This window comes from Carassius gibelio, chromosome A8 (assembly GCF_023724105.1).
Source record: "Carassius gibelio isolate Cgi1373 ecotype wild population from Czech Republic chromosome A8, carGib1.2-hapl.c, whole genome shotgun sequence".
In the NCBI taxonomy this organism is placed as follows: Eukaryota; Metazoa; Chordata; class Actinopteri; order Cypriniformes; family Cyprinidae; genus Carassius; species Carassius gibelio.
In genome coordinates this window covers 17723820-17749680 of record NC_068378.1, presented here as the reverse complement: position 1 = coordinate 17749680, position 25861 = coordinate 17723820, and the positions used below count along the sequence as shown (strand labels likewise).

General features: G+C 35.1%; 4 protein-coding genes and 1 long non-coding RNA gene across 11 annotated transcripts; 3 read left to right on the top strand and 2 right to left on the bottom strand.

The window, feature by feature from the left end:
• Positions 1–1521: 1521 nt before the first annotated feature.
• On the top strand, positions 1522–7135 carry LOC128018719 (tumor necrosis factor receptor superfamily member 14-like). 2 transcript variants are annotated; one of them, XM_052604440.1, is made up of 7 exons: positions 1522–1664; positions 4801–4926; positions 5037–5192; positions 5320–5407; positions 5508–5692; positions 5782–5828; positions 5971–7135. In XM_052604440.1, the coding sequence occupies exons 1-7, from the start codon at positions 1529–1531 to the stop codon at positions 5998–6000; spliced, it is 768 nt and encodes a 255-aa protein (XP_052460400.1). In that variant the 5' UTR covers positions 1522–1528; the 3' UTR covers positions 6001–7135. The 2 variants fall into 2 exon arrangements, with proteins under 2 accessions (XP_052460400.1, XP_052460401.1); XM_052604441.1 differs by lacking the exon at positions 1522–1664 and having other exon boundaries at positions 4671–4926; positions 5971–6017; positions 6996–7135.
• On the bottom strand, positions 5194–8805 carry LOC128018725 (uncharacterized). The gene is made up of 2 exons (XR_008184951.1): positions 8486–8805; positions 5194–7249 (listed from the first exon to the last, which is right to left on the bottom strand). It is a non-coding gene; the product is annotated as an uncharacterized LOC128018725 (long non-coding RNA).
• On the top strand, positions 7425–13350 carry LOC128018723 (tumor necrosis factor receptor superfamily member 14-like). 6 transcript variants are annotated; one of them, XM_052604451.1, is made up of 8 exons: positions 7425–7590; positions 7992–8081; positions 8978–9103; positions 9188–9343; positions 9484–9568; positions 9645–9799; positions 10541–10612; positions 10685–13350. In XM_052604451.1, the coding sequence occupies exons 2-7, from the start codon at positions 8069–8071 to the stop codon at positions 10549–10551; spliced, it is 546 nt and encodes a 181-aa protein (XP_052460411.1). In that variant the 5' UTR covers positions 7425–7590; positions 7992–8068; the 3' UTR covers positions 10552–10612; positions 10685–13350. The 6 variants fall into 6 exon arrangements, with proteins under 6 accessions (XP_052460411.1, XP_052460412.1, XP_052460409.1 ...); XM_052604449.1 differs by lacking the exon at positions 7425–7590 and adding an exon at positions 7604–7777 and having other exon boundaries at positions 8978–9052; XM_052604446.1 differs by lacking the exon at positions 7425–7590 and adding an exon at positions 7612–7777.
• Positions 13351–13579: 229 nt separating this feature from the next.
• Positions 13580–20417, bottom strand: LOC128018711 (ligand-dependent nuclear receptor-interacting factor 1). The gene is made up of 5 exons (XM_052604422.1): positions 20116–20417; positions 19360–19507; positions 15968–17621; positions 15666–15878; positions 13580–15125 (listed from the first exon to the last, which is right to left on the bottom strand). Exons 2-5 carry the CDS (start codon positions 19365–19367, stop codon positions 14127–14129), a joined length of 2874 nt encoding a protein of 957 aa, XP_052460382.1. The 5' UTR covers positions 19368–19507; positions 20116–20417; the 3' UTR covers positions 13580–14126.
• Positions 20418–23483: 3066 nt separating this feature from the next.
• On the top strand, positions 23484–25849 carry LOC128018717 (ras association domain-containing protein 8-like). The gene is made up of 2 exons (XM_052604438.1): positions 23484–23734; positions 24383–25849. Exons 1-2 carry the CDS (start codon positions 23632–23634, stop codon positions 25708–25710), a joined length of 1431 nt encoding a protein of 476 aa, XP_052460398.1. The 5' UTR covers positions 23484–23631; the 3' UTR covers positions 25711–25849.
• Positions 25850–25861: the final 12 nt, after the last annotated feature.

Here is a 25861-nt window from a genome sequence, read left to right as displayed (position 1 = left end):
GCGCATGCGCGACTGAACGAATCACTCCCCGAGACGACTCGTTCTTCCCGAGTCACATTAAAGATTCGTTCAAAATGAACGAATCGTTCAAGAACGACACATCACTACTTGACATTGAGAAACGCCTTTGGTCTGCAGACAGATCCTTCTTGTCGTTAATTCTGTAGCTGGCCGGACATGATCTTCTGTTGGGTATGTATAGTTCTTGAATTTACAATTGGTAAAACTAGTGTTTTTGTCTGTGTGGCATTATATTTTCGAGTAGAATTAATGGCGCAGTTTTTACAAATGCGTCAACACCGTCTATTGTCACATAAGATATTTCACAAGATACACTTGCAAAACTCTTTATAAGTGTGTCCACTGTTTATTTATATTAATAAATAAAAAATTCCAAAGGTTACAAATTATTCGATTGTTTGCTTTTTGGACCTATTAGTTTTAATTTTGTGGAGACTTTTACGAAATCATATGAAAGTGAAACTGTGTGACTTGGCAAGTAACGTACCTGACCCATTTTTGTTTTGTGTTTGTTTTTGGATCATTGTCCTGTTGGGAGATCCAACTTTGTCCAGTTATAAGATTTCTAGCATGGACAGTTAGTATTCTAGGGGTACCAATAATTGTGGCAATTGTGTACTAGAGAAAAATATGTATTTCATAATGTGATTTATTATTATTATTATTATTATTATTATTTTATTTTTATGGAAGATCATATTGATAAACAATGCAGACTTATTTTTACAAACGGTGTTTGAGTACAACTGTAGGTCTACTTTAAGTTATGAATTATGCTTGATACTATCTGTTTTAACACGTCTGTTGTTCATGTAAGCCCTAAAATAGAAAATGAAAGCATGCATATAACAAGCTAGAACTTGTCTTACAGTTTATTTCCCTTTTAGTCTAAAATGGTAAGTGAAAAGATTTCTCAAAGCCTGTGTATCCAATTTGTGGCACATTTGATATGTAATGCCTGTCTTAATAAATGCATATGTTACTTATTCTTTTATTTTATTTTGTTCTCTCACATTGTTTTTGCATAGCCATTTTTGTTTTTTTTCAGACCTTAGAAATAATTTAGACTTTTTTTTTTTGCTACTTTGTATTATAGATTGATCATTTATCAACCTCTTTGCATGTGAAATGATTATGTAGTTTCTGTTTTTTGCTTATAATCTTTTAACTGTCATTTATTATTTGAACTCTTTACAGAATTCAACTGATTACTGTACTTACTCAAGAGGGGTCATGCCAAGTATGGTGGAGTTTTCTGCCAAAGCATCTTAAGACTCCATCAGACAGATCATCCAAAGGCAGGGAAACTGCTATCAGGATCTGAAATAGCCTTTATATGCATATAATCAGAGACCTAAAGTACCTGTCAGTGAACAGGAATGCAAGTACCGCGATTTAAATCATTATTTAATGTGAAGTTGTAAAGAAAGAAATAGATTCATGAAATCTGAGGGTGAAACGTTTTCCTTCACTTTGATGGACTAAATAATCCTCCTTTGCACTTTATATGGACATGTTTTTGCTGAGGATTACTATATCCACCATTGCTATCATCATCGCTACTAATTTTGAACTTTGCTTCTGTGGATGTGCCCGTGCTGAATATGAAATAAAAGGAGAATGTTGCCCCATGTGTGCCCCTGGTAAGGTACAAATATTTACATTAGATCAGGGATCCTCAAATCTGGCCCACGAGATCCACTTTCATGCAGAGTTTAGCTCTAACCCTAATCAAACACACCTGTATGGAGCCAAAAGAGTCTCAATAAAGATAAATGCACACACGACATTCACATATGCACACATAGGATTCATACATGAACACATATAATTCATAAATACACACATAGGATACACAAATGCGCACAAAATTCACAAATGCACACACAAAATTTAAAAAGCTTGAAGATTCAGAAATGCATACAAAATTCAGAAATGCACACAAAATTCAGAAATACACACACAATTCAGAAATGCCAACAATATTTACAAATGCACTCAAGATTCACAAATGCACAGGACAAGATTCAGAAAATGTATTTCTGATGCACACACACATATATCTGGATTTACAAATTGCTTGCGGTTTGTGAACTTCACTGCATTCACTGCTTTTTTTTTTTTTAACAGGGAATGATCTGCAACCAATCAGATATCTCCCTTGTTTTAGTCAATCATAAGAATGCACCCCACGTGGGGTATTGTTTACATATAAGCCAATCAGCGAACGACTCACTTTCCTCAGCAAACAACTCACTTTCCTCACGCAGCGAACGACTTCCTTTCCTCAGCGAACGACTCACTTACCTCACGCAGCCGGCGACCCACTTTGCGCAGCCAGGCACCCACTTTGCGCAGCAGGAGACTCACTTTCCGCAGCCGTAGAGTCACTTTCCTCTCTCAGCGAACGACTCACTTTCCTCATCGAATGATTCACTTTTCTCACGAGTCACGCAGCAAACGACTCACTTTCCTCACGCAGCGAATGACTCACTTTCTTCACGCAGCGAACGACTCACTTTCCTCCGCGAACTATTCAGTTTCCTCATGCAGCGAAGTTGGGCGAACGATTCACTTTCCTCATGCAGCGATCAACTCTCTTTCCTCAGCGAATGACTATCTTTCCTCACGCAGCCGGCAACTCACTTTGCGCAGCCAGAGACCCACTTTTCGCAGCCGGAGAGTCACTTTCCTCTCGCAGCGGACCACTGACTCTCTCTTCATGTAGGGACCAATTATTATTAAGTGACTTCTATATTGCATCCAAAAGAATATTTAGATCTATTTAAATATTCAAAAAGGTGTAAAAAAAAAAAATGTTTTCCTTTCATTAAAATATTTCAATAAAATGAAATAATTGCCTAATGCCAATTTATGAATCCATGGTTAACTTTTTTTCTGCAGTCACTGGCCTATATGTATTGATACATTTTTAAATTTATATTTTGTAAAAAATAAACCTGAATTGTAATCTAAACATCTGTATTTTCATACAATTTCATAAATAAGTAGGCTATAATATGCTGCACCACAGGCATATCCGCTGTGTGAACGCGTTCATGTGATGGGCTCAAGTAAACAATCAGTGTTGGGTATAGTTACTTTGGAAAGTAGTTAGTTAAGTTACAACGTTACCATCAATTAAAAGTAATCAGTTATGATACAGCGTTACCTATTCATAAAAGTAACGCGTTAGAGTACTCATGCGTTACCAAAAATTAAAAGCAGTTAGCAGCGGCTCACACACGACACACGACAGACACAGCCCCCGGCCCCTTTAAATGCACCTAGAAGTCGTGACTCCCGACAATGAATTACGTCATTCATCCGACTAAATTAACACTGCAGGATTACAATAACAGGAAAGACAGTCAGCAATACGCTATTCCACATGGCGTTTTATTTATTTATTATCACAGAACATATTATTAATCAAAATTCGCACCTACCCAGCCAGGGTAGCCTAGGCTACTGTATATTATGAGCACCACAAGATAACTCCTGATTTTTCTTTAACTTTACATAATGCAGTTATCAAAGTACAAGTATGCTTACTTGTAAACACAACCTTAAACAGGCTTGCAGATTTAAATCCATTTAGAAATGATGAACAACCAGCCAGCCAACGATCTAACAGAAATTAACAGCTGCCTGTCAAACAAAAATGATAACAAACCGAATTAAATCCTTCACTGCCACACAGGCAAATGACAAATCGCTTAATAGGCGAACTAATTATTATTAAAGTGTCACTCACAGTCACAAGCCTCTTACATTTACTCTTCAAAGTAGTGATTAAAACGTAGCAGAAGCAGATTTTCGAAACGTTTGTCCGACAGTCGATTTCTTTTTCGTTGACAAATTGAAAATAATGTGCGTACTTCCATAAACCAAACGCTGTCCTGTCTGCTATCTTGCCGGGAGTTCGAAAAAAAAAAAAAACCCACACACACACACAGGGTCAGGCACAGGGCACAGACGTATCACAGCCATTGACTTTACGATCACAGAGCTTCGGCTCCGCTGATACATCCACAGGTGGCACAGTAGACCTAGGCATACTGTCTGACAAAAAGCAGGCTGCTCTATAATATGGTCGAGCTAAGTCAGGGGAGTCTCAAAATTCACACACAAATGCAGTGAAGTTCAAAGAACGCAAGCAGTTTGTAAATCAAGATATATGTGTGTGTGCATCAGAAATAGATTTCTGAATCTTGTCCTGTGCATTTGTGAATCTTGAGTGCATTTGTAAATGTTGTTGGCATTTCTGAATTGTGTGTGTATTTCTGAAATTTGTGTGCATTTCTGAATTTTGTATGCATTTGTGAATCTTCTGTGCTTTTTAAATTGTGTGTGTGCATTTGGAAATTTTGTGCGCATTTGTGTAAAGTTGTGTAGTGTATTCTGGCTGTGAGTAATGTTAACCAATATAACAAATAATAGAGTGATCATTTTAAAATAATATAGTTAATAGATCCGAAATAGTTAAGTTAAAATTTAAAGTTAAATGTTATGTTTTAAAGACAGGGAGTACAGAGATACACTTTTAAAACATGTATTCCACAAGTCATTTAAACTATTGATTCAGTTTTGTTCAAATGCTGTGGCTATGCTGTGAAAAACTGTGGTTGTAAGACACATGACTAGAAATGTCAAATCTGCTGATAAGTCATGTGAATGCAGCAAAGAGGTCACTTGACCCAAAAAGTTTCTTTGACTATGTTTGTTTGATATGTAATCACTTTCTTTCAAGAAAAAACTTGTTTACCTTTCTTGTAGGGAACCATGTTTATTGGCATTGTACTATTGACACCAGTACAACATGTGTTCCTTGTCCCGAATCAACTTACACAGATGAACCCAATGGACTCACAAAATGTTTTTCCTGCACTGTGTGTGATACAGGTGTGTGCCCATTAACTGATGGTAAAGAGATATAAACCCATAATAAGGAGGTGCTGTCTAATGTATTTACACTTTCAATATGATGAGTTGCTTTGTTTTTGTGTCCACAGTCCAACACTTAAAAGTGAAAAAGGCCTGTACACGCTCTGCAGATACAATTTGTGAGCCTCAGGAAGGATTCTATTGCATTAAACTAAATAAAGACGCATGTGCATTAGCAGTGGAACACACTGAATGTGAACCTGGACAATATATCAAACAAACAGGTGAGTGGATATATTCTCAATTGTAGAATTTTATAAACAGGGACAAAATGCATGCAAAAGGTGTTAATGTGTTTAACCCTAGTAATTGCAACAATAAAGCAGTTTAATGACATTTTATATTTTACAGGAACAGCATTTACTGATACTGTATGTGCAGGCTGCACAGATGGAACTTATTCAAATGGCTCTCTGACAGCCTGCTTACCACATACAAAGTGAGAAGTGTCCACAGATCATTTAAAGTGTCCACAATTTAAAGATTACTAACTAAACTAAAACTGGATATACTAATATTACTTAATTAAATCTCTTCAGGTGTGATACTAAGGGACTTACTGAAATAAAAGCAGGAACATCGTCCTCTGATGCTGAATGTGAGAAAGCGAATTCAGTTGGTCTCATAGTTGGAGTCACTACAGTTCTTGTAGCTGTTGTGGCTGTGGCTATTATATCAGCATACATCATATACAGAAAACATAAAGCAAGGCGTTCTAAGAAATGTAAGAACTAAATTCTTATTTTAAAATTGCATTAAATGCTTATTTTAACGTTACTATAATTAACAGCAGTACTAATACTTTTTATTTAGCAGGTGAATGTCGCACCCCACAAGAAGCAACTGAGGATGATGAAACAGTAAGTGAATATCTGAACAGTTCTTTATTAACACAGTCAAACATTTCAAATATGATTGTAATAGGAAGCACCTTACTATAATATTGATGTAGTCTTCAATCTAAAAGTACATAAAGCTTCACTTTATTTTTTTATTTTAAAGACGTTTCAGACTCCGCTGAACCTACTTTGATAAACCAGTGTTAACAGGTAAGAGCCAACAGCTGATCAATTGGATCTTTATATTATAATGTTTAGACTGCTCACATTAAACTTGCTGTGTAGTTCTTCCTTTGAAAACGTGCTTTCTAGTAAATGTCCCAGAATATCCAAATGACAACCATTTATTTTTCAGTACTGATTTTCCTTAAAAAAATTCAGAAACTAAAGACATTACTACTATAGAGTGCATTAAATTGACTAGGGACAATTAACTATAAATTATTATATTATATATATTATATTATAATTATTAATGAAATATTGTTCATGTTATTATTTTCAGACATTGTTGTCTAGGCTAGTGAGGGGAGAAGCTTTTCTAAACTCTGAATAAATTGAATCATGTGCTTTGCGAAATGATTTGTTCTTTCAATTCACTTGAAGCAGCACATTCTGGTGGCACCTATAGTGAAACCAACATAAGGAGAACACCAGTGTGTAATGACACCTTTAGCAAATTGTTAAAGTTTTCATAAAGTATAATCTATCAAATCATTAAATATCTTAAAACATTAAGTATATTTTTTTTGTGTTTTTTATTTGTTTTTAGTGTTTGTGTTTTTTGAGAGGGCTTGCTATCAGGCCAATTTGAGAGAAGGCCTATATAACATCATCTATTTTTCCAAATATGACTCTCATTAAAACTGAGCCTAAATTATAAAGATTACTGATCAGTTAAAACCATATTTCTGCTTCATTGGTCAACAAGATCAACTACCTTTGTGAACCATCAAAATGTACAAATCTAGCTTTTTCACTACTAGAACCTGTCATTGCTTGATCTGTGTTCACTTAAATGATACAGTACAGTAAAATTAAATGGCATTGTGGGGGGAAAAAATGTATTACACAGGTCAATTTTGTGTTATTCATGCAGGACATACAGGACTTTTTACAGATTATGAGGAAAAAATGGCTTAAGCACATCAGTGGATCAAAGGATTAATTATGTTTTTCTTTCCACAGAATCGCAACATGTTTTCTTCTCCACTAAAAAACAGAAAAGTGTGTGCTGACATCAGGGACCCTTATAGTGTTAAAGTGTATGTTGATTTTATGAATACTGTTTTTAAATTTAAATAATAAAACTTAAAATGATGACCTCATGTTTATCAGCCATTTGTCCCAAAGAAATCAGTGACCAGCTTCTATCTGCAATGTAAATCCACAATGTAGTTTTCTCTGGAGAGTGACCATGGATACACTGATTCTAACATCAACTGCAATCAAGAGAATATGGCAAGATAACTTTTTTTTTTTTTCTTTGTGAAATGCAATATCATACTGTGTTCATCATAATTAAGGCCCTTCCCCAAATGACACCTCATGTGCACTTCCGGTCTTGTGGACTTATAATGGTTGAACACAAAAGAAGATATTTGGAAGAATGTTTGTAACCAAACAGATCTCAGTCCCCACTGACTACCATAGTATATATTTTTTTCCTACTATGGAAGTCAATGGGGACCGAGATCTGTTTGATTCTGTTTCATTCTTCCAAATATCTTCCTTTGTGTTCAACAGAACAAAGAAACTCATACAGGTTTGGAACAACTTGAGGGTGAGTAAACGATGATAGAATTTTCTTTTTTGGGTGAACTATCCCTTTAAGGCCACGTTTACTACATTTTATCTTTACTGAAGCGTTAACATCGGTTATTCAAAATGGAGGTTTAAAAAGACATGGATAAACATGGTGGGGTTTTTACAAGTCGTACGACATGAGCTATTGCTTTTTCTTCTTTTTGGTAAGAGCTGTGTGAACTGGTTGTGTTGAACTCTGAAAAGTAAAAACGCCATTAAAGTAAGACAAATCTTACAATATGGGAGGTCTGGCGATAAATCAAAAGTGAAAGTTAAACACGTTAAATAGTCTTTTTTAATTATTATTTGTACATGAAATCATATAAGTTTTGAATGGCGCAATTGGTACTAAAACTGGAGCATTCTTGTTCCTAACAGTTCTTCGTACACAGTTCGCATTCGGAAAAGCTTGTGGCCAGACTGAATATAAATCATCTGCTGGAGAATGTTGCCCCATGTGCAATATTGGTAGGTTCACTAATCATTAAGCACATTTTAAATAAGCGATACTAACATTGATAGTTTTACAACGTACAACATTATTATTATTTTTTTTTATTCTATTTCAAAAGATACCTAAAATCTGTAGTTACATGTTCACCGGATGTAAGGGGCACTTTGTGAGTGACGCAGTTTAAATACACTTGTTTCTTTTGTGATAAAGCTGTCTGCACTGGAAAATTAATTTAATTTAATTTGTTTTTTCGTAAATGATATTCAATATATATATATTACTAGTTTGATTACAATTTAATATCAATATAGGCTGAAAATGTAAGATAAATATTAGTATGCAATTGTATAAATAATCAGTGTTTATTCTATTTTTATGCAATTTCCCCCTTAAATACATCAAGATAAAAGTTATTCACCTCTGCATTCGTTGCTGAAATCCGACCTTGAGCTGACGGCAGATCACTTGTTGTTCTTCTGGGTAATATCCCCGCATTGAGCATCTTCCTTCATTTGGGCGAGGGTTGTATCTTCTTCCTGTGCCCATCCCTGCTCTGTATGTTACTTAAAACGCCAATCAAATAACCTGTCAAAAGCTTCGACTTGATGATTTATTTTTACATCAACCACAACATCTCAGATGAACGTACGCAGAACTTGCTTCTTTGTTAAGGTTGATGGTGAAGCACGTGTGTTATTTATAAGGCTCCATTTTAAGCATAGGGTCAGAGTAAACGTGTTTTGCATAGCCAATTGTCAGCATGCCTTGCTTACGGCAGGTGACAGTTTATTACACTTGTTAAATCACTTTTAACAGTATTATATGCATTATTTCCTTACATGTCTGGTCTGGTGTCTTCCAACCCCAAGATCAAGAAGTAAATAACTGTTACTTTATGTGTTGTTTGTAGGATCAGTTGTTCACCGTGACTGTAGTGGGGACTTTAGTACCACGTGCAAACCCTGCACTCCAGGAACATTCATAAGTGAGCCTAATGGTCTTCCTAAATGTTTCACATGCAGAAACTGTGTTGAAAGTATGTGTTTTTTATGTTTGTTTGTTTTTAATCTTTGTGTCATTTTCTTGTATTACTTCTGTATGTATTACTGTCCTCCTTTAGGTCAAGGCCTTTACATCCGGCATAAATGCACTACAATACAAGATACCATCTGTGGTATACTTGATGAATATTACTGCATTGATTACTCAAATTTACAGTGTAGTCACGCTCAAAAACACAGTGTTTGCAAACCAGGACAAGAAACAAAAACACCAGGTATTGTTTCAGAATACTTAAAAGAATATTTGTATATATTCCTGTAATAAAATTCATACATTTTTTCATGATTTAATGTTCAAAGGTATGGTTCGCCCAAACAGGTGAATTTAAGAACACTCTCGGTGTCTGCCTTACAGGAACAAAGACATCAGATGCAGTATGTGTGGACTGCCCTCATGGGTTTTATTCTCCATCAGGTCTGAACTGCACCAAATGGACTGAGTAAGTGAAATATGATTTGTACTTCCTGCAGTATTTGGAATTTTATCTGTTTTTAATGATGTTTATTTTTTCTCAGTTGTTCAGCTAGGAATGAAATTGAGACGGAAAATGGCAGCTCTGTTAAAGATGTCACATGCACAACGAAAAGGCGGGAAAGATATGGTCTCATTTTTGCAATAGTCTTAACATCATTATTCTACATAATTCTATACATTGCCCCACAGAGCACAAGTAAGTAAATGCAGGATTAATCTGAGTTTTAAAAAAAAAAAAAAATCACACAGTGCAATCAGAATGGTTTGATTAACTAACCCTGGTAGCAAATAACTAAGTAATGGTGGTTTTACTGGTTATTATTAAAATGAAAGATTATAATGAATTAATTAATTGAATCATTATTAAATGTCTTGTGATTAAAATTATGTGATCTTGTTTGTATTGAGATCAGCCTAATACATTTTATTTAAAAAGTCTTTAACAAGATTAGTTATTGTCATTAACTTTGTTAGTAGGGTAATAAATGTTAATACATTTAATGTTATACATAAAAAATAAAAATAAATTAAATGGCAATACACAATATACCCACAATTTAAGTGTTATTTTAAGAATTAGTTTCTGGCGGGGGGATTCTGCTACAGAATGTACTAATTATGTTTGCGTTTATTGCAGTATTGTACTATAATCACCACAAATAATATATCTCTTTTTTATGTTTTATAGGTTGTAAACTTAAAGTAAGTTATTTTTTATTAAAAAAAGAATGTAATATTTGATGCTGCATTTTTCAACAATTTAATTTAGGTCAATCCCCTTCTACTATTGAACTATGTATATTATTCTTCACACGTTTAATTATTAAAAAATAATTTGCTCTGTTATAAGTTCTTTGAGTTTATGAAAGTCTTGAAAAGTTAATGAAAATGATTTTCCTTGATATTGACTGATGTTGGTTTTTGTTACACTCAACAGTATCCTATTGAAGAAACAAATCCTGCAGCCCAAGACAACACAGCACAACCCAAAAACAACACACTGCAAGAGGTAATAACTAGTCATTCAGGTGAAAAAGTTATAAAAAAAAAACTAATATATGTACATCTTGTTTGTTTACAGGGATAAACACTTAGGAACAAGTTGCTTCCCAAGAATCTGTCACACCACCTGATGGTTCTCTAGAAACCCACTTATTATAGAAGTGTGACATTGCATTCTTCTCCGTCTGCTGTGACCTTGTCGTGGTGGAGAAGCTTGAGTTCTTCCAGCACCTTGAGAACTGTGAGAGCATGTTAACCACACCAGTGTAATCACATCTAGGAGGACAAACTAACATCAAGCACCTATACAGACCTAGGGCCTGTTCTTCGTACGTCGCTTATTACATCTGAGATCAAATGACACATCCAAGATGATATCATCATGCTAATCATGATCCGGCTAATTGGGTTCTTCAAACACACCTGTTGTGTATGATTAGTATCGCTGGATTGAGTTATCTGAGATAATTGCGCGTTCATGTGTTGGCTTAAAAGGGGATATGTATCGATACTCGAAACCATGATCAGCAGTGCATCGATTGGCTGGTGGCAAGACGGGAATGTAATGACGTCATATAATTTAAAACGACACCTGACGAAAAACTTGACAAATTTCTGGACTTTTATAAGGAAACAGCCAAGCAAACAAAACTACATAAATGTTATAATAGATACATGAAACAGCTAATAGATACATGTTTTTATTTTATTAGAAAATTTTTCCATGACTCCCAATTATTTAGATTCGCAATTAATAATAGTTGTGCAGTCTTTACATTTTTATTTGAATGTAGAAATTAATCTATTCATTTCAATTTATATTTGGACAGATTTGTTACGTGACAGCATTAATGAAAGTTTCTTAAGGGTCAATATCATGTTATCTGCATCTCCTGCGCTCCATCAAGCCACTCTTATAATAGCAGTCATCACTCAAAATAATGCACGACTCTATTATCTGAATAGCGTGTGTAAGACTCTAATACAATTATGTATGTATGTATGTAAGTAATAATTTTATGACAAATAAATATTTCAGTGAGTAAAACTGGCTGTCTATAGTAGGCTGTTATGGACTACACAGCATTAATATATTATTTTTAAATAATTTTTTTAATGATTATTATTTTAAATTATTGTCCCTGGATCAGTACGATACTCTTGTAATAAAGTAGCGGTGGTGGCAGACATATTTTGAGTATCAGTTCTGGTTGAAAAGAAGCGATCTAATCCTGTTTACATGAAATAAGCCTGCTTGCTATGACAGCCTGTTGCTATGACAGCAACTCCGGGATGAGCTTCGAAGAACCAAACAATCCAACATCACGCCAAATCGTCAACATTTAAATCCAGCTAACTGAGTTAGCGACGTACGAAGAACGGGCCCCTACTTATCCCTGACACAACAACAAATAGACTGCATTTGAAATACCATACTGTAAGAAGATCAACTACTTCTGTCCGGAGAACAGGGCTAATGCAAACCTTTTCTCAGTGACTGTTTACAAAGGTTGTATTTCGTAGTCAACGTCTAGACAGCTAAAAGTGATTGATAAAACAACTAAAATGGAAAATGTCACATGCACAAGTATCAGCTTACAAATCAGCCTAAATTGTACAAAAGTTTTAATCTATATAAGCACTATGTATTGTTGCATATTGTAACAATGGTGGCCTTAATATTTGACCTTATTTGAACATTAACAAGAAGTTGTTGACAAGAGTTATCTTCAGCTTTGTACAGTTTGTGCTGATCATTAATGTTATGAAAGCAGTGTTGGTAAAACTGCTTTAACTGTATTTTAATGTTTATGATGACCGTTCTTAAGCATTCATTCCAATTCTGTGTTTTTGTATTGACTTTTTTAAAGATTGTATTTTTATGTACGTGCACTACATCTAATTATCTAATGTTGTGGTTTGTTGCATCATGTTCCAGGGACAAACGAAAAATGACCTTACATTTTTAGGAAAAAATGAGCAGACATTTCAGTGGCCACATTTACCACTATCACACAGCACAGTTAAAGCATTAGGTCAAATGGTAACACTTTAGAATACTGTTTCTTACTTACTACATAACTATTAAGGAATTATTGAAGAACTAACAGGTTCATTAACACTCACTACTGTTAACTACTAAGAAAGATGTGTTATTTTATGATTATGTTAAGTAACAGTTAGCTAATCAGTAACTAATATATTCTGTCATACCTCCTGAAGAACTACTAATTATCTAATATTTAAGGTTCAAGAAAAATAACTATGAGGACTCGGAAAACCGACAGGTCTCAGACGTAAAGGACTCAGGTGGAGTTTCACGTTGTCCCACCCCATGTGACGTCACACACAAATGCCATATTATATTTTAACAGTTTTATTCAAATGTTACACTTATGAAGTTATATATGGACGAGAACATGCATTTCGAGAGTCTTGTGTGCATGTTTTAAAAGTTAGTTAGCCATATTCCAAATCATTCCCCCAATCTGGCCACTTTAAATGCAAAATGAGTGGATCTTAAATCAGTTGTGGAACAAAATCCCTTTAAAGGCGACTTTCATTCATTTAATTCTACTCACACTGATTTCCTCTGATATTCCTTATTCATCATTGGGTGCTTCAGTAACTCTTACAGTGATTGATTTTAATGTAATATTTCCAATACATGTGAATAACAGAAAAGAACATGTGTTACATCACAAAACATGCTGTGCACATAACAAATAAAAGGTTTATGGCAAATCCAGCGTTTAATGTTCATTTTCAAATAATTTGCACCATTAGGAATCTGATAAAACTTCTGGCATGTTCTGTGTTACAAGCAGTGTGATACAGCATGACAGCGGAGCTGAACATGGGTTTATACATTTAGAGGCCAAGAATTAAAAAAGTAAACAATTACAATTCTGACCCAAGCAACTTTAACGGATCTGAAGCATGAAATTGGAACTCTGCAAATAACAAGCAAGAATGCAAGCAACATTTTCATAAAGTTTAATATTTGTGGATGACTATAAAAAAATAGAATAATTGAACAAGCATGTTCATTTTTCAAAATGTAGAATATTTACTCGGTTCTTGATTTTAAAAAGTTTCAACTAGGCAGCAAACAAGGTTTCCCAAAAGTGCATTGAATTATTATGGAATATAAATTATTTCTGAATAATTTTAATTACTTACTGAATATGTAATGCTAAAACTACAAATTTAATTCAGAAAACAAAGTATTGATAAAGGCACATAAATCATTCAAAGATGTGAAAAATTAAATGACATCTTAAGTTACTTAAATGTATTACAAACAACAATAAGAAAAGTACAGTGCTTAAGAAGGCAAAGACTGAATAAAACGTATAACGACACTGAGATCTCGCAAACATTAAAAAGGGAAAAAGAGTAAATAAACTGTAAAAACTATATACATTTTTTTCTTGTACAGTAATAGGTGGTATTCCCATTCATATTCAGGGTCATGCAGTGTAGAGTCTTTGAAGTCATTTAAACAGTAAGAGACATGACTAAATGTTCATGCTTTGCATCCGCTCCAGCGCAGCCTCCTTCTCCTTCAGGAGATCCTTCAAACGTTTGATTCTCTCACGCCGTTTTATCTCCTCAGCATCCAGCGTCTCCAACGTGTACAGTGACTGTGTTGGAAATTTGTCTATTTTGTGACCCTGCTGTTTCTTAGAGAGGGACATGCTGGGGTTGTCTGATGCTGTTTGCACCTGGCTGGTGTCTTGCTGTGGCGTTTCAGCATCTGTGTTGATGCTTGTCATGTTACCACATTCTGTTCTGATTGAGGACAGTTCAGTCTGGTTGTTGTGGTCCTGTAAACTGGATAAAGAGGGAGCACTTGAACACATATTCATTGAACTCTTAGGTGAGGAGATGCTGTGTGACGCGTCACTAGTAGAGCTTTCTAACAGAGATATGTCTTGACATGGATTTCCAGAAGACCGTTTCTTCCCTGCTTTCTTAACAAGACCTTTATTTTGTGGTTGAAGTTTGTGAGATTGGTGAGTCTCTCCTGGGGTTTTATTCAAGCAGCTTCTTCTTTTCGATTTGTGTGATTCAGCAACAGTATATGGATTCGGTCTGTCTTGTGAATGGAGGGATGAAGTGTTTTCAAAAGCCCCTAAAACAGTCCCACAAGGACAGGCCGTACACACCCTAACCTTAATAGAGCGCGGTGAGGTCTTCCTTAGAGAGGAAGGGGGAATAGGATGACTCAAAGTCCATTTTGCGTTTGGTTTGTTTGAGGGAGTAAGATCGCATGTGTTACCAGTAAAATCAGCTGGTATTTCAGAGAACATGTGAACCTTATCAGTTTTCGATTCTGTTGGTAAACAGACCTCTTCTTGACAAGCCAAACTGTTTTCCATGGGAACAACTGAACATTTTGAGGCAGGTGAAATGTGTGTGGAGTTTAGGGAGGGAATATCTTGACTCCCATCCTGTTCCAGCTTTTTTCTTTTGACCTTCAGGCCTTCATCCTCCTCGGTTTTTGTGTAGGGAACCTAGCAATTGAACAAAGTGGCATGAAATAATTCAATGCTGTTACTCCCACAGTATCTCCTGATAAAACAAGTGAAAAAAAAAATCCAAGGACAAACAAGCTAGAGCTGTCTTTAACTTACGAAAAAAATTAATTCACTTTTATTTTTATATTTCAAGTTTTAATTTTACCTTACATTTCAGATTGTTTTGTATTTTTGTCCTTCGTTTTTTTTAACGTCTGTTTAGCTTTATTTTTATTTTAGCTTTAATCATTTTAACATTTTCATTTAGTCACCAAGGCATCATTTCTATTTTTTTTTCTTCCATTTTTTAGATTTTCACCTAATATTCATATTTTAATTGAATTCCGCTTTACAATTACTAAAAAGATCTTTAGTATTAGGTTAACAAAAACACTGATTCAGAAATATATTATATAAATATATAATACTGTGTATTACTTCTGTAATACACAGTGGGTCTGATAAACGCTGCTGTAGGAAATATGTACATGCTCTGTACATTATGACACAATTTGGAAGCGTGAATATGCAACTTGCCTTCATCATTTGCTGTATTTTTGACTGTATTTTTGACTCCTGGATCACTTTACGAAGACCATCTAATGTGAATTTGTTTATTAAAAGTCTCTCTGAAAGTAGATCTGGCTTCACACTCAGTTTTGTTCTTTGCAAGCATATTTGTACATCAGAGGTGATGCCAAATTCTTTTCTTAGCTGACAGTCACTCTTGGGTTGACTCTTTTCAAAGGGCTGTGACAGAAGAGAGAAGAATGCATTAATTGTCAGCCTAGTAAAAGTTGTTAATTAATGACAGCTCACATAAAACAGGTTTACATTACCTTTTCAGTATTATCAGTGGCTTGAACACAGACACTCTGAGGTGGTTCCAGAATGCTGACAGTTTCAGCAACATCTACATCATCTTGACATCTCATCTCAGGTGGACTTCCACTCTCCAAGTCTTTATCTGCCTCCATATTCACATTTTCAGACAGCCAGCTCAAACCCCTTTCAGCTCGTACATTTCCCTCGACCTGCTCATCCATCATCTCATCACTTGTTTTGGACGCAGGATTATTGGGACCACCATCTTTTTCCATTTCAGCGCGTGCCAGTTTTTCCCCTTTGCTATGAGAGACAGACTTTGCATTTATCTCCGCATGTTGAACTTTCTCACATTTGTTCTGAGAGGCAGCTCTCTCCACTTTATCACCAACATGAGTCTCAGACTTGGGTGGAATATACGACACAAATATTACATTAGAGTCTTCATCGCTCTCATCCACCTCTGTTTGACTCGGTGTGGGCAAATTTCCCGGAGCACCTCCCAGACACGTGGACATCTCCTCCTCGTCATCACAGAGATCAATGATTTCACTTACATTTAGTTTTGGGTCTTGCTTAGGAGAGCTTGAGCCCAGAGCGGAGCTGGCAGGCAGGGCAGGAGAGGTGCTGACAACCCCCCTCTTACCACCTTCACTGATCATCACGTCCTTGGCAATCTGCGAATTTTTCTTTGCCACAAAGTAGACCTTCCCATTGCACATGACCAGAGCATTGTCTTTCCCTGGGGTGATCTTTTCGTGGCTGGCCTGAGGAGGAGTGGGTTTGCTTAGCGCGATTTCATTTACCGTCCCGACTGAGTTGAAATGCTTAACTGCATTCATGATGTCAGAGCTGACATTCGGTGTCGATACAGGAATAAGACAAGGAGCGGATACACCCGTTCCCTCCTGGACGACCCATTTAATGGGAGTGTTCACTTCTTCATTCGTTTTAGGAACACTAACAGGTGCAGGGAGATTTTGAAACAGGGTCTCCTGTATTTGACTTGGCTTTGTAACCGAAACCACTTGCTGGTCAGAATTTAGCTTGACAGAGTTCACAGGGGAAACAAACACAACAGTTGGCGGACCCTTTTCGATGTTACTCACAGAGTTCATTATCCGGCATTTGATGGACTGTGGGAGCGCCGTGGCTGGCAGGGTCCTGACTTTAGCATTTGCAGGGATCTGCAGGAAATGACCGTTTGGGAGAACGGGTGACTTAACTGTAACAGGCAACGTTTGCACCGCAGCCATGACCCGTCCGTTGGGCTGAGGAGGTAGCTGGACTGAATACTGGGAAGCCGAGGGTGTTGAAAGAGGAACGTGCACTGGCTTTGGATTGTGAATAATGAGGTTATTAGCTCCACCGTGCAGAGTTTTAATGGCGTTAGACACAGTTCTGACCTGCGGCAGGGTTTTCAGGACATACCGTTCATCTGCTATGGGCTGAAGGGAGGGAAGCCGAGTCTGTGTTTGATATGAAGAGGCAGCAGGTGCATGAATGGGTTTTACATTGGATTTCAGTTGTAGATCCACACGGTCTCTTTCTGTACTAAACGGTGTCTGATAAAAATGTCCGTTTACTTTCTGAACAGGAATCAACTTCATGACATTTTTCCCATCGGGTCCCACCGCAGGCATTGCTTGGTAATAGACTCCTGTTCCACTGAAAGATGAAGAAAAAATTTACATCAAAATTAGCTTTAAAAGCTAATGTGTATACACACACACACACACACATACACACATACACACACACACATACACATACACACACAAACAATGCTGTTTGTTTGGTATCAGTAAGATTTGTAATGTTTGTTAAAAAAGTCTATTCTGTTGCTGCATTTATTTGATCAGAAATATAGAAAAAAACAGTAATATTGTGAAATATTTTGGTAATTAAATAAAGGTTTTCTATTTTAATATACTTTGAAATGTTTTTTTTTTTTTTTTATTCCTGTGATGCAAAGCTGAATTTTCATCAGCATCATTACTCCAGTCTTCAGTGTCACATGATCCTTCAGAATCATTCTGATATGCTGATTTATTATCAGTGCTGGAAACAGTTGGACTGCCTAATATTTTTGGAATTTGCGAAGCTAAAAAGTTAAAAAGAACAGCATTTATTCAAAACAGAAATATTTTGTAACAATATACACTACCGTTCAAAAGTTTGGGGTCTTTTTTTAGCAAAATGAATGCTTTTATTCAGCAAGATTGTGTTAAATTGATTCATCAAATAATCCTGAAAAAAGTGTCACAGGTTCCAAAAAAATATTAAGCAGCACAACAGTTTTCAATATTGATAATAAATCAACATATCAGAATGATTTCAGAAAGATCATGTGACACTGAAGACTGGAGTAATGTTGAAAAATTCAGCTTTTCATCACAGGAATAAATTATAGTAAACCATTATTTTAAATGACAGTAATATTTCCTCATAATAAAGTTTTTTTTCTGTACATCTGATCAAATAACTGCAGTCATGATGAGCAGGAGAGACTTCTTTACAAAAACATTACAAAATCTTACTGATCCCAAACTTTTCAACAACAGTGTGTATACATGTATATTTCTACAAACAGTTACATAATGAATTATTTTACATTTAAAATTAAATGTACATTTATGCATTTAGCAGATGCTTTTATCCAAAGAGACTTACAGCGCATTCAGTTTTCAACATTTATAATAACAAGAAATGTTTCTTGACTTCCAAATTATCAGATTAGAATGATTTCTGAATGATCATGCAACACTGAAGACTTTCTAGAAATAAAACCCACCTTAAAATACAAAACCACGGTTTATATTGTATTATTATTATTATTATTATTATTATTTCAAATAAATTAATCTTTAGAAAGCATAAGACACTTATTCCAAAAAACATCTTATGAATCCCAAACTTGTGAAAAATAATTTACAATTTGGTTTGCATTATTTAGAAATGTTTTTCTAAAATGTTTTTTTACCTGTAGAATTATCTGTAACAGACCAATGTCATATTAATTAATGCATTCAATTATTAATAAAAATATGAAAAATAATGGATGGAACACAAAAGTAATGTACGTTACTTCAAATGTCAAGTAAGTTAGCCCAAGTTAATATCTGTGTATAAGTGTAAAACTGTAGACATTAAACATCTTCTTATTATTTATAACACATTTGTCAGTCATCTGTCCACTAATTTACTGTGCATCTTTGTAGAAGAACTCGAGTTTCTAATGAAGTCTTTTTAAAGGCATGTTCGGTTTTGCGCGGTTCTGAGGTAACGTTAACATTTTCGCTGGCGACAACAAGTCACCAAAACACTCGCCATTTTGGACAAGCTAAACGACCGAGCTAGAACACACACGATTGTTAACGCATAGACACAGAGCTGAATAACTTACCCCTCCATCACGAATATCTGCAGGCATCACACCTCAAGAAATATATATTGTAGATATTTTCTTCAACATATCGTTAGATTTTATCCACCTTCTTGAAAACAGTCCTCTTGACTCACACCGGAAATACGCATGTCAAAATAAAAGACACCTGAACCACAAAACGAAGGTAGACAAAAAGAAAAATCAATGCAAAAAATAAAAAAGGAAAGAAAGAAAAATCAATGCAAAAACGAAAAAAAAGATCACGGCAAATAAAATTTAAGGAAAAAGATAGAATAAAAAAATAAACAGAAGCGAACAGAAAGAGAGCAAATGGGTTGAAGAAAGAATGAATGAACGAATGAATGAAACAAAAGAAAAATCAAAGAAATTAAAGAAAAATAAAAAAAAATTATCAAAAGAACAAAAGCACAAGTGAAAGAGAAAGAGCAAATAGGATAGAGACATAAACAATTAAATGAAATATAAGAAACAAGTAAAGAATTAAAACAAAAAGAGCACACATACAGACACAGAATATTTTTTTGGGAAAAAAAAAAGATTACAAATGCAAGATATTGTAAGGCAATATAATATTTCTCAAAGTTTTTTTAAACAATATATTAAGAAGTAATTGTCAATATAATACAGCAAAACTGAATCAGATATCTTATTTACATAAAGGAGAGACAATAACAAGGAAAAAGAAAAAAAGCAGCAGCACAGGTCAGTTCAAAACACTACACAATAAGAGTTGGGGGTACTAGTCATACATACCTGGGATACAAATAAAAAGGGTTTTTTTGGGGTAAGGGCTAAATGTCTGATGGCTTAATAAATTGTGTCTGATAAATTTAATCGCTTTCTCCCTCCTTTATTATATTACAGATATCTGAGGTTGATATAAATGGTTTAGTTCCAAATATTTTTTTAAAGGACACTATACATTTCAGAATATATGTAATCCTTCCAATTGACAAACCAACGGACATGTTGTTGATTCAAAGTATAATGGGTGGCTTTTCCACTTTCTTCCAATACAAAGCTATTAGACTGATGGATCAGCCAAAGCGTCTGCACCTGAGGACAATCCCACATACAGTGTAAAAGTCTTCCGTGATCACCAGCATTTAATGCAAATGTATTGGGTGTTTTGACTAATTTTGTTCAATCTAACTTGGGTAAAATATGTTGTCATAATCCTGTTGTTCTGTTTTAATTTGAGATTACTGTTAATAGTTTGTACCTGAGTTTACACACACACTTCTTGCTGTATGTCTAAAGACATATTTTTAAATCCTCTCTCCAGGAAATCAATTTGGATTCTGAAGAGATATGATTCTAACAATTTATAAAACATTGATATTAAACCTTTAGACTGGGGATAATAAGTTGAATTTTGATAATAAGTTAAATAAGTCTGAATGGGTTTTGGAAGCTAAATAAAGGGGCTTAAAAGGTTATTTAGAGTGATGCCATAGAAGAACCATTTTTGGTTCCACAAAGAACCATTCAGTCAAATGTTCTTTAAAGAACCTTCTCTTTCTTACCTTTTTGTGATCTGAAGAACCTGCTTTTGCTAAAGAACCTTTTGTTATCCAGAATGGTTCTTTCGATCTGAAATTTTTTTTCTGGAAGCATTTAGACAAAAAGGTTCTTCTCTGTCATCGTGAAGCACCTTTATTTTTGTTGATTAGAAGAAGCTCCTAAATTGTAGGCATTTAAATAAGTGTTTCTTGGGGATATCAAACTGTGCTACAATCTCTGCAAAGGACAAGTTATTGTCTTTTTAAAAATCATTTTTTTCAGGAATAAAAGTGGTAGAAAAGCATGAATATCGAATATTCTCAGGGTGCATATATCTCCAAATTTCTAGCAATTCATAAAACAACAGCCAAGAATGGAGTAGCGCTATCTTTACAGGTTCATACCTGTTTTTATAGTCTATGATTTATATGCATAGTTAAACAGTATATATATACAGTACAGACCAAAAGTTTGAACACACCTTCTCACTCAAAGAGTTTTCTCTATTTTCATGACTATGACAATTGTAGCGTCACACTAAGGCATCAAGGGCTATTTGACCAAGAAGGAGAGTGATGAGGTGCTGCGCCAGATGACCTGGCCTCCACAGTCACCGGACCTGAACCCAATCGAGATGGTTTAGGGGTGAGCTGGACCGCAGAGAGAAGGTAAAAGGGCCAACAAGTGCTAAGAATCTCTCGGGGAACTCCTTCAAGACTGTTGGAAGAACATTTCATGTGACTACCTCTTGAAGCTCATCTTGAGAATGCCAAGAGTGTGCAAAGCAGTAATCAAAGCAAAAGGTGGCTACTTTGAGGAACCTAGAATATGACATACTTTCAATTTTTTCCACTTTTTTGTTATGTATATAATACCATATATAGTTCCACATGTGTTAATTCATAGTTTTGATGCCTTCAGTGTGAAATTAATCTACAATTTTCATAATCATGAAAATAAAGAAAACTCTTTGAATGAGGTGTGTCCAAACTTTTGGTCTGTACTGTGTATATATATAAATAAACAAATAAATAAATATATATATATATATATATATATATATATATATATATATATATATATATATATATATATATATATATATATATATATACAGACCAAAAGTTTGGAAACATTACTATTTTTAATGTTTTTGAAAGAGGTTTCTTCTGCTCATCAAGCCTGCATTTATTTGATCAAAAATACAGAAAAAAATGTAATATTGTGATATATTATTACAATTTAAAATAATTGTTTTTAAATTTATTATACTTTAAATTAACATTTATTTCTGTGATGCAAAGCTGAATTTTTAGTATCATTATCACATGATCCTTTAGAAATCACTCTTATATGATGATTCATTATCAAAGTTGGAAACAGTTCTGCTGCTTAATATTTTTTTCAGAACATGTGATACTTTCTTAGGATACTTTGATGAATAAAAAGTTTAAAAAAAGATTTTTTATTTTTATTTATTTTTTAAATAAAATTAATACTTTTATTCAGCAAGGACGTGATACTAAAGAAAATATATTATTAGAATATATATTATTATATATATTTTTAAATTTTGAACCGTTTTAACCTTTTATTCATCAAATATATTAGACAGCAGAACTGTTTCCAACAATCATAATAATCAGAATATTAGAATGTTTTCTAAATGATCATGTGATAGACTGACGTTACATGTGACACTGAAGGCTGGAGTAATGATGCTGAAAATTCAGCTTTGCATCACAGGAATATATATATATATATATTTTTTAAGTATATTCAAATAGAAAACTATTATTTTAAGTTGTAATAATATTTCACAATATTACTGTTTTTTTCTGTATTGATAAAATAAATGCAGGCTTGATGAGCAGAAGAAACTTCTTTCAAAAACATTAAAAATAGTAATGTTTCCAAACTTTTGGTCTGTACTGTGTGTGTGTGTGTGTGTGTGTGTGTGTGTGTATATATATATAATTCATAAATGTAGCTTCTGCTCATGTTTCCTAAATATCTCACTGCAAGGATATAAGCATTTTTAATATACAGAAGAGATTAGTCCATACAAGTAACTGAAGTAACTGATTAGTAACTGAAGACCTGTTTTAGCTCCAGTATAAATCAAATGTAAACATGTTTACTCAGATTCAAAATAATAAGCATCCAAAAATTTGTCTAGGGATTTTTGTACTGCACTGCAGACAAACACATCTACAACCAAATTCTGTTATCAGTCTTGATCCGAGTGTTTACTGAGGGGAAGGGTTTGTACTTCTTCAGCTAAGTCAAGGATGACAAGACGACTTTTCCATGTACACCAGGACAACATTTAACATAACCTCTCTGACTGAAGTGCAAGGATTTCTTTACTCAACTGAAGATATTTAGGAAAATTCTGATCATCAAGACAGGTACAGTACACACATCATAAAACCATAATCTAATTTTATAAATTCAACCATCTATGCGAACTAATCTGATAGTATATAATTTACTTGACAAAAAGTTAGATTAGATCTATTCTTTTAATGTTTTCGAAATGCTACATTAAAACATTGGCTTATTGAATGTTATATATTTTTCTCCATAAACCAGTGACCCGTAGTTCATTACTGAGTGAATACAAGAGAATTTGGAGTGAATATTTATAATGGAGTGGACAGTGACAGTCATTTTATTTGATTGATATTTTCTTGAGAACGTAACATTATATAATTAGAGAAATATTTAGACCGAAAAAAACAGCGTATTTATTTTTCTTTTAGAATGGAAGTAAAGGTGTATGTTGAAGGAGTCCACCGCATAGTTTGTGGAGTCACTGAGAAAACAACATGTCAGGAGGTGGTCATCGTTTTAGCACAGGCACTGGGTAAGTAAATGTCTGGGCCAACATCTCAGAGTTAATTATTCAACAAAACAACCACTAAGTAATCATAAAACAACGAACATGAAGAAAACATAATTACTGATATACAAATACTGAATACTTTTAAGAAGGTGAAATGCTTTTGAAAGCATTAAAGGGTTAGTTCACCCCAAAATAAAAATTCTGTCATGATTTACTCAATCTCATGTTGTCTCAAACCTGTACTTTTTTATTCTGTGGAACATAATAGAAGACATTTTGAAAAATGTCTTAAGTGTTTTTGTTGTTGTTGTCTGAACAATCGAACCAAACTGTCTTCCATTATATGGACAAAAACAGTTCATATCAAAATATTATGTTCCAGATGAAAATTATAAACATTTTGGAATAAAATAAGGGTGAGTAAAACTGTTAGTTAATGTTCTGATTAATAAACAATGTTCTGACTCTCCGAACCATGACAATATTCAATAAATAGTTTGTCCTAGCTTTTACTACTCTGGGCAACGTTTGAAACTTTGTATTGCTAACACCTCTTGTGTTATTGCCTCCTTAAGATTAACTACTTCAACATTTATACTTCGCTTTGGATAAAAACATCTGCATTTGTCCCAAAACAAATATCCCTTTTAATATTGTTGTCACTCTTAGGTCGCACTGGTCGATACACTCTGAGAGAAAAATTCAAAGAATTTGAACGTAATGTGACTCCAGATGAACCTCTCTTGGAATCCTTGGAGAAATATGGTGAGCAAGTGAAGGAGGTGCAGCTCACTTTGAAGCACATTGGTCCATTCCTTGGGGAAGAAACAAACCAGCCCAAAGCCCAAATGAGGCGAGTGGAGGGGACAGGGAGAGTGCGCAGAGGCAGTGGGGCAATTGCCCAACACCGCCAGAGCCTCCCACTGCTATCACACCTCTGCCTCCACTCGGAGCCACCACCCGAGGAACCAAAGGGACCCAGACGGAAGTCACTAACGCTATTGGGGGAAGCATGGGGTTGGCTGGAAAACTTGGCCAGAGGCGGGAAGCAGCAATCAGGACGAGATAAGGGGACAGACAAGGAGGGCAATAAAGGAAATGGGCACACAGATAACACGTCTCTGAGACCAACCAAAAATTCCCTGGCTTCTGGGAAGCTACAAGCAAGAGACAAAAATAGAGTTGCGCTACATCAGCCTTTTATCAGTTGCCTTGGGATCCGTGGGAGATGCACTGATGAGAGTGATGTTTGTGAGAGACGAGAGGAAGAGGAACAGAAAGGGACCAAGGAGGACCTGACAACATTAAATTCAGTTTTTCCTCTGGTCCAAACAATCCATCAAGAGACAGAGAGTGAGGAGATTGTAGAGTTAAGAAGACTAGTTGTCCAACAAGAGGCTAGTCTGCAAGAACTAAATCTCAAAATCAAGTCAACAGACCAGTTGATCCTTGAGCTCGAGCAGCAGCAAGCTACCAGGGACTTCTCCGAGCTGTTACTGGAAGAGGAGGAACAGCTCAAGTTCTGGCTGAATGAACTCAAGGCGGAGGAAGTCTTTGAGAGAGACCTCCAGAGGCAGTTCTTTCAGATAAAAGAGGAAGCTGCTGAGTGCAAAGATAAACTGGAAGAGTACAAACAGAAACTCCAAGCGATGGACTTGAGATACTTACAGCAGCGAACAGAACATGAAACCATCACCGGAGAGAATATCCAAGCAGATGCACAAAAACTTGTCCAAAAAACTGTCAAACAAATACAGATCTCAGCAGACGGATCACATGGAGATAGTAGAACAAAAAGAGTGGTCACAACGTTGGAGTCCAAACTCCCATATGTGCTTGTTTCGGCAAACCAGATATCTAATCCTCCTCCAAGCAGTCCAGAAGATCTGAGGCAATGGTGGACACGATGGTCTCAGAGCCAGAACCCAACATCAGTGACAAAACCGAAGATGCACCGCTCTGAAATCACCATACAGTTAGGAAGCACCAGAGTTTAAGCATTCTGAAACATCTAAACAGCCGATCTTCTAGGTTTCATGGATACCTCATTAATGTCAAATGTCACGAAAGTAAGTAAAGGTGCAAAGGCATGAATATGATGTTTAAAGGTTTGGTACAATATTTTACTGATGAAAAGTTAAACATAAT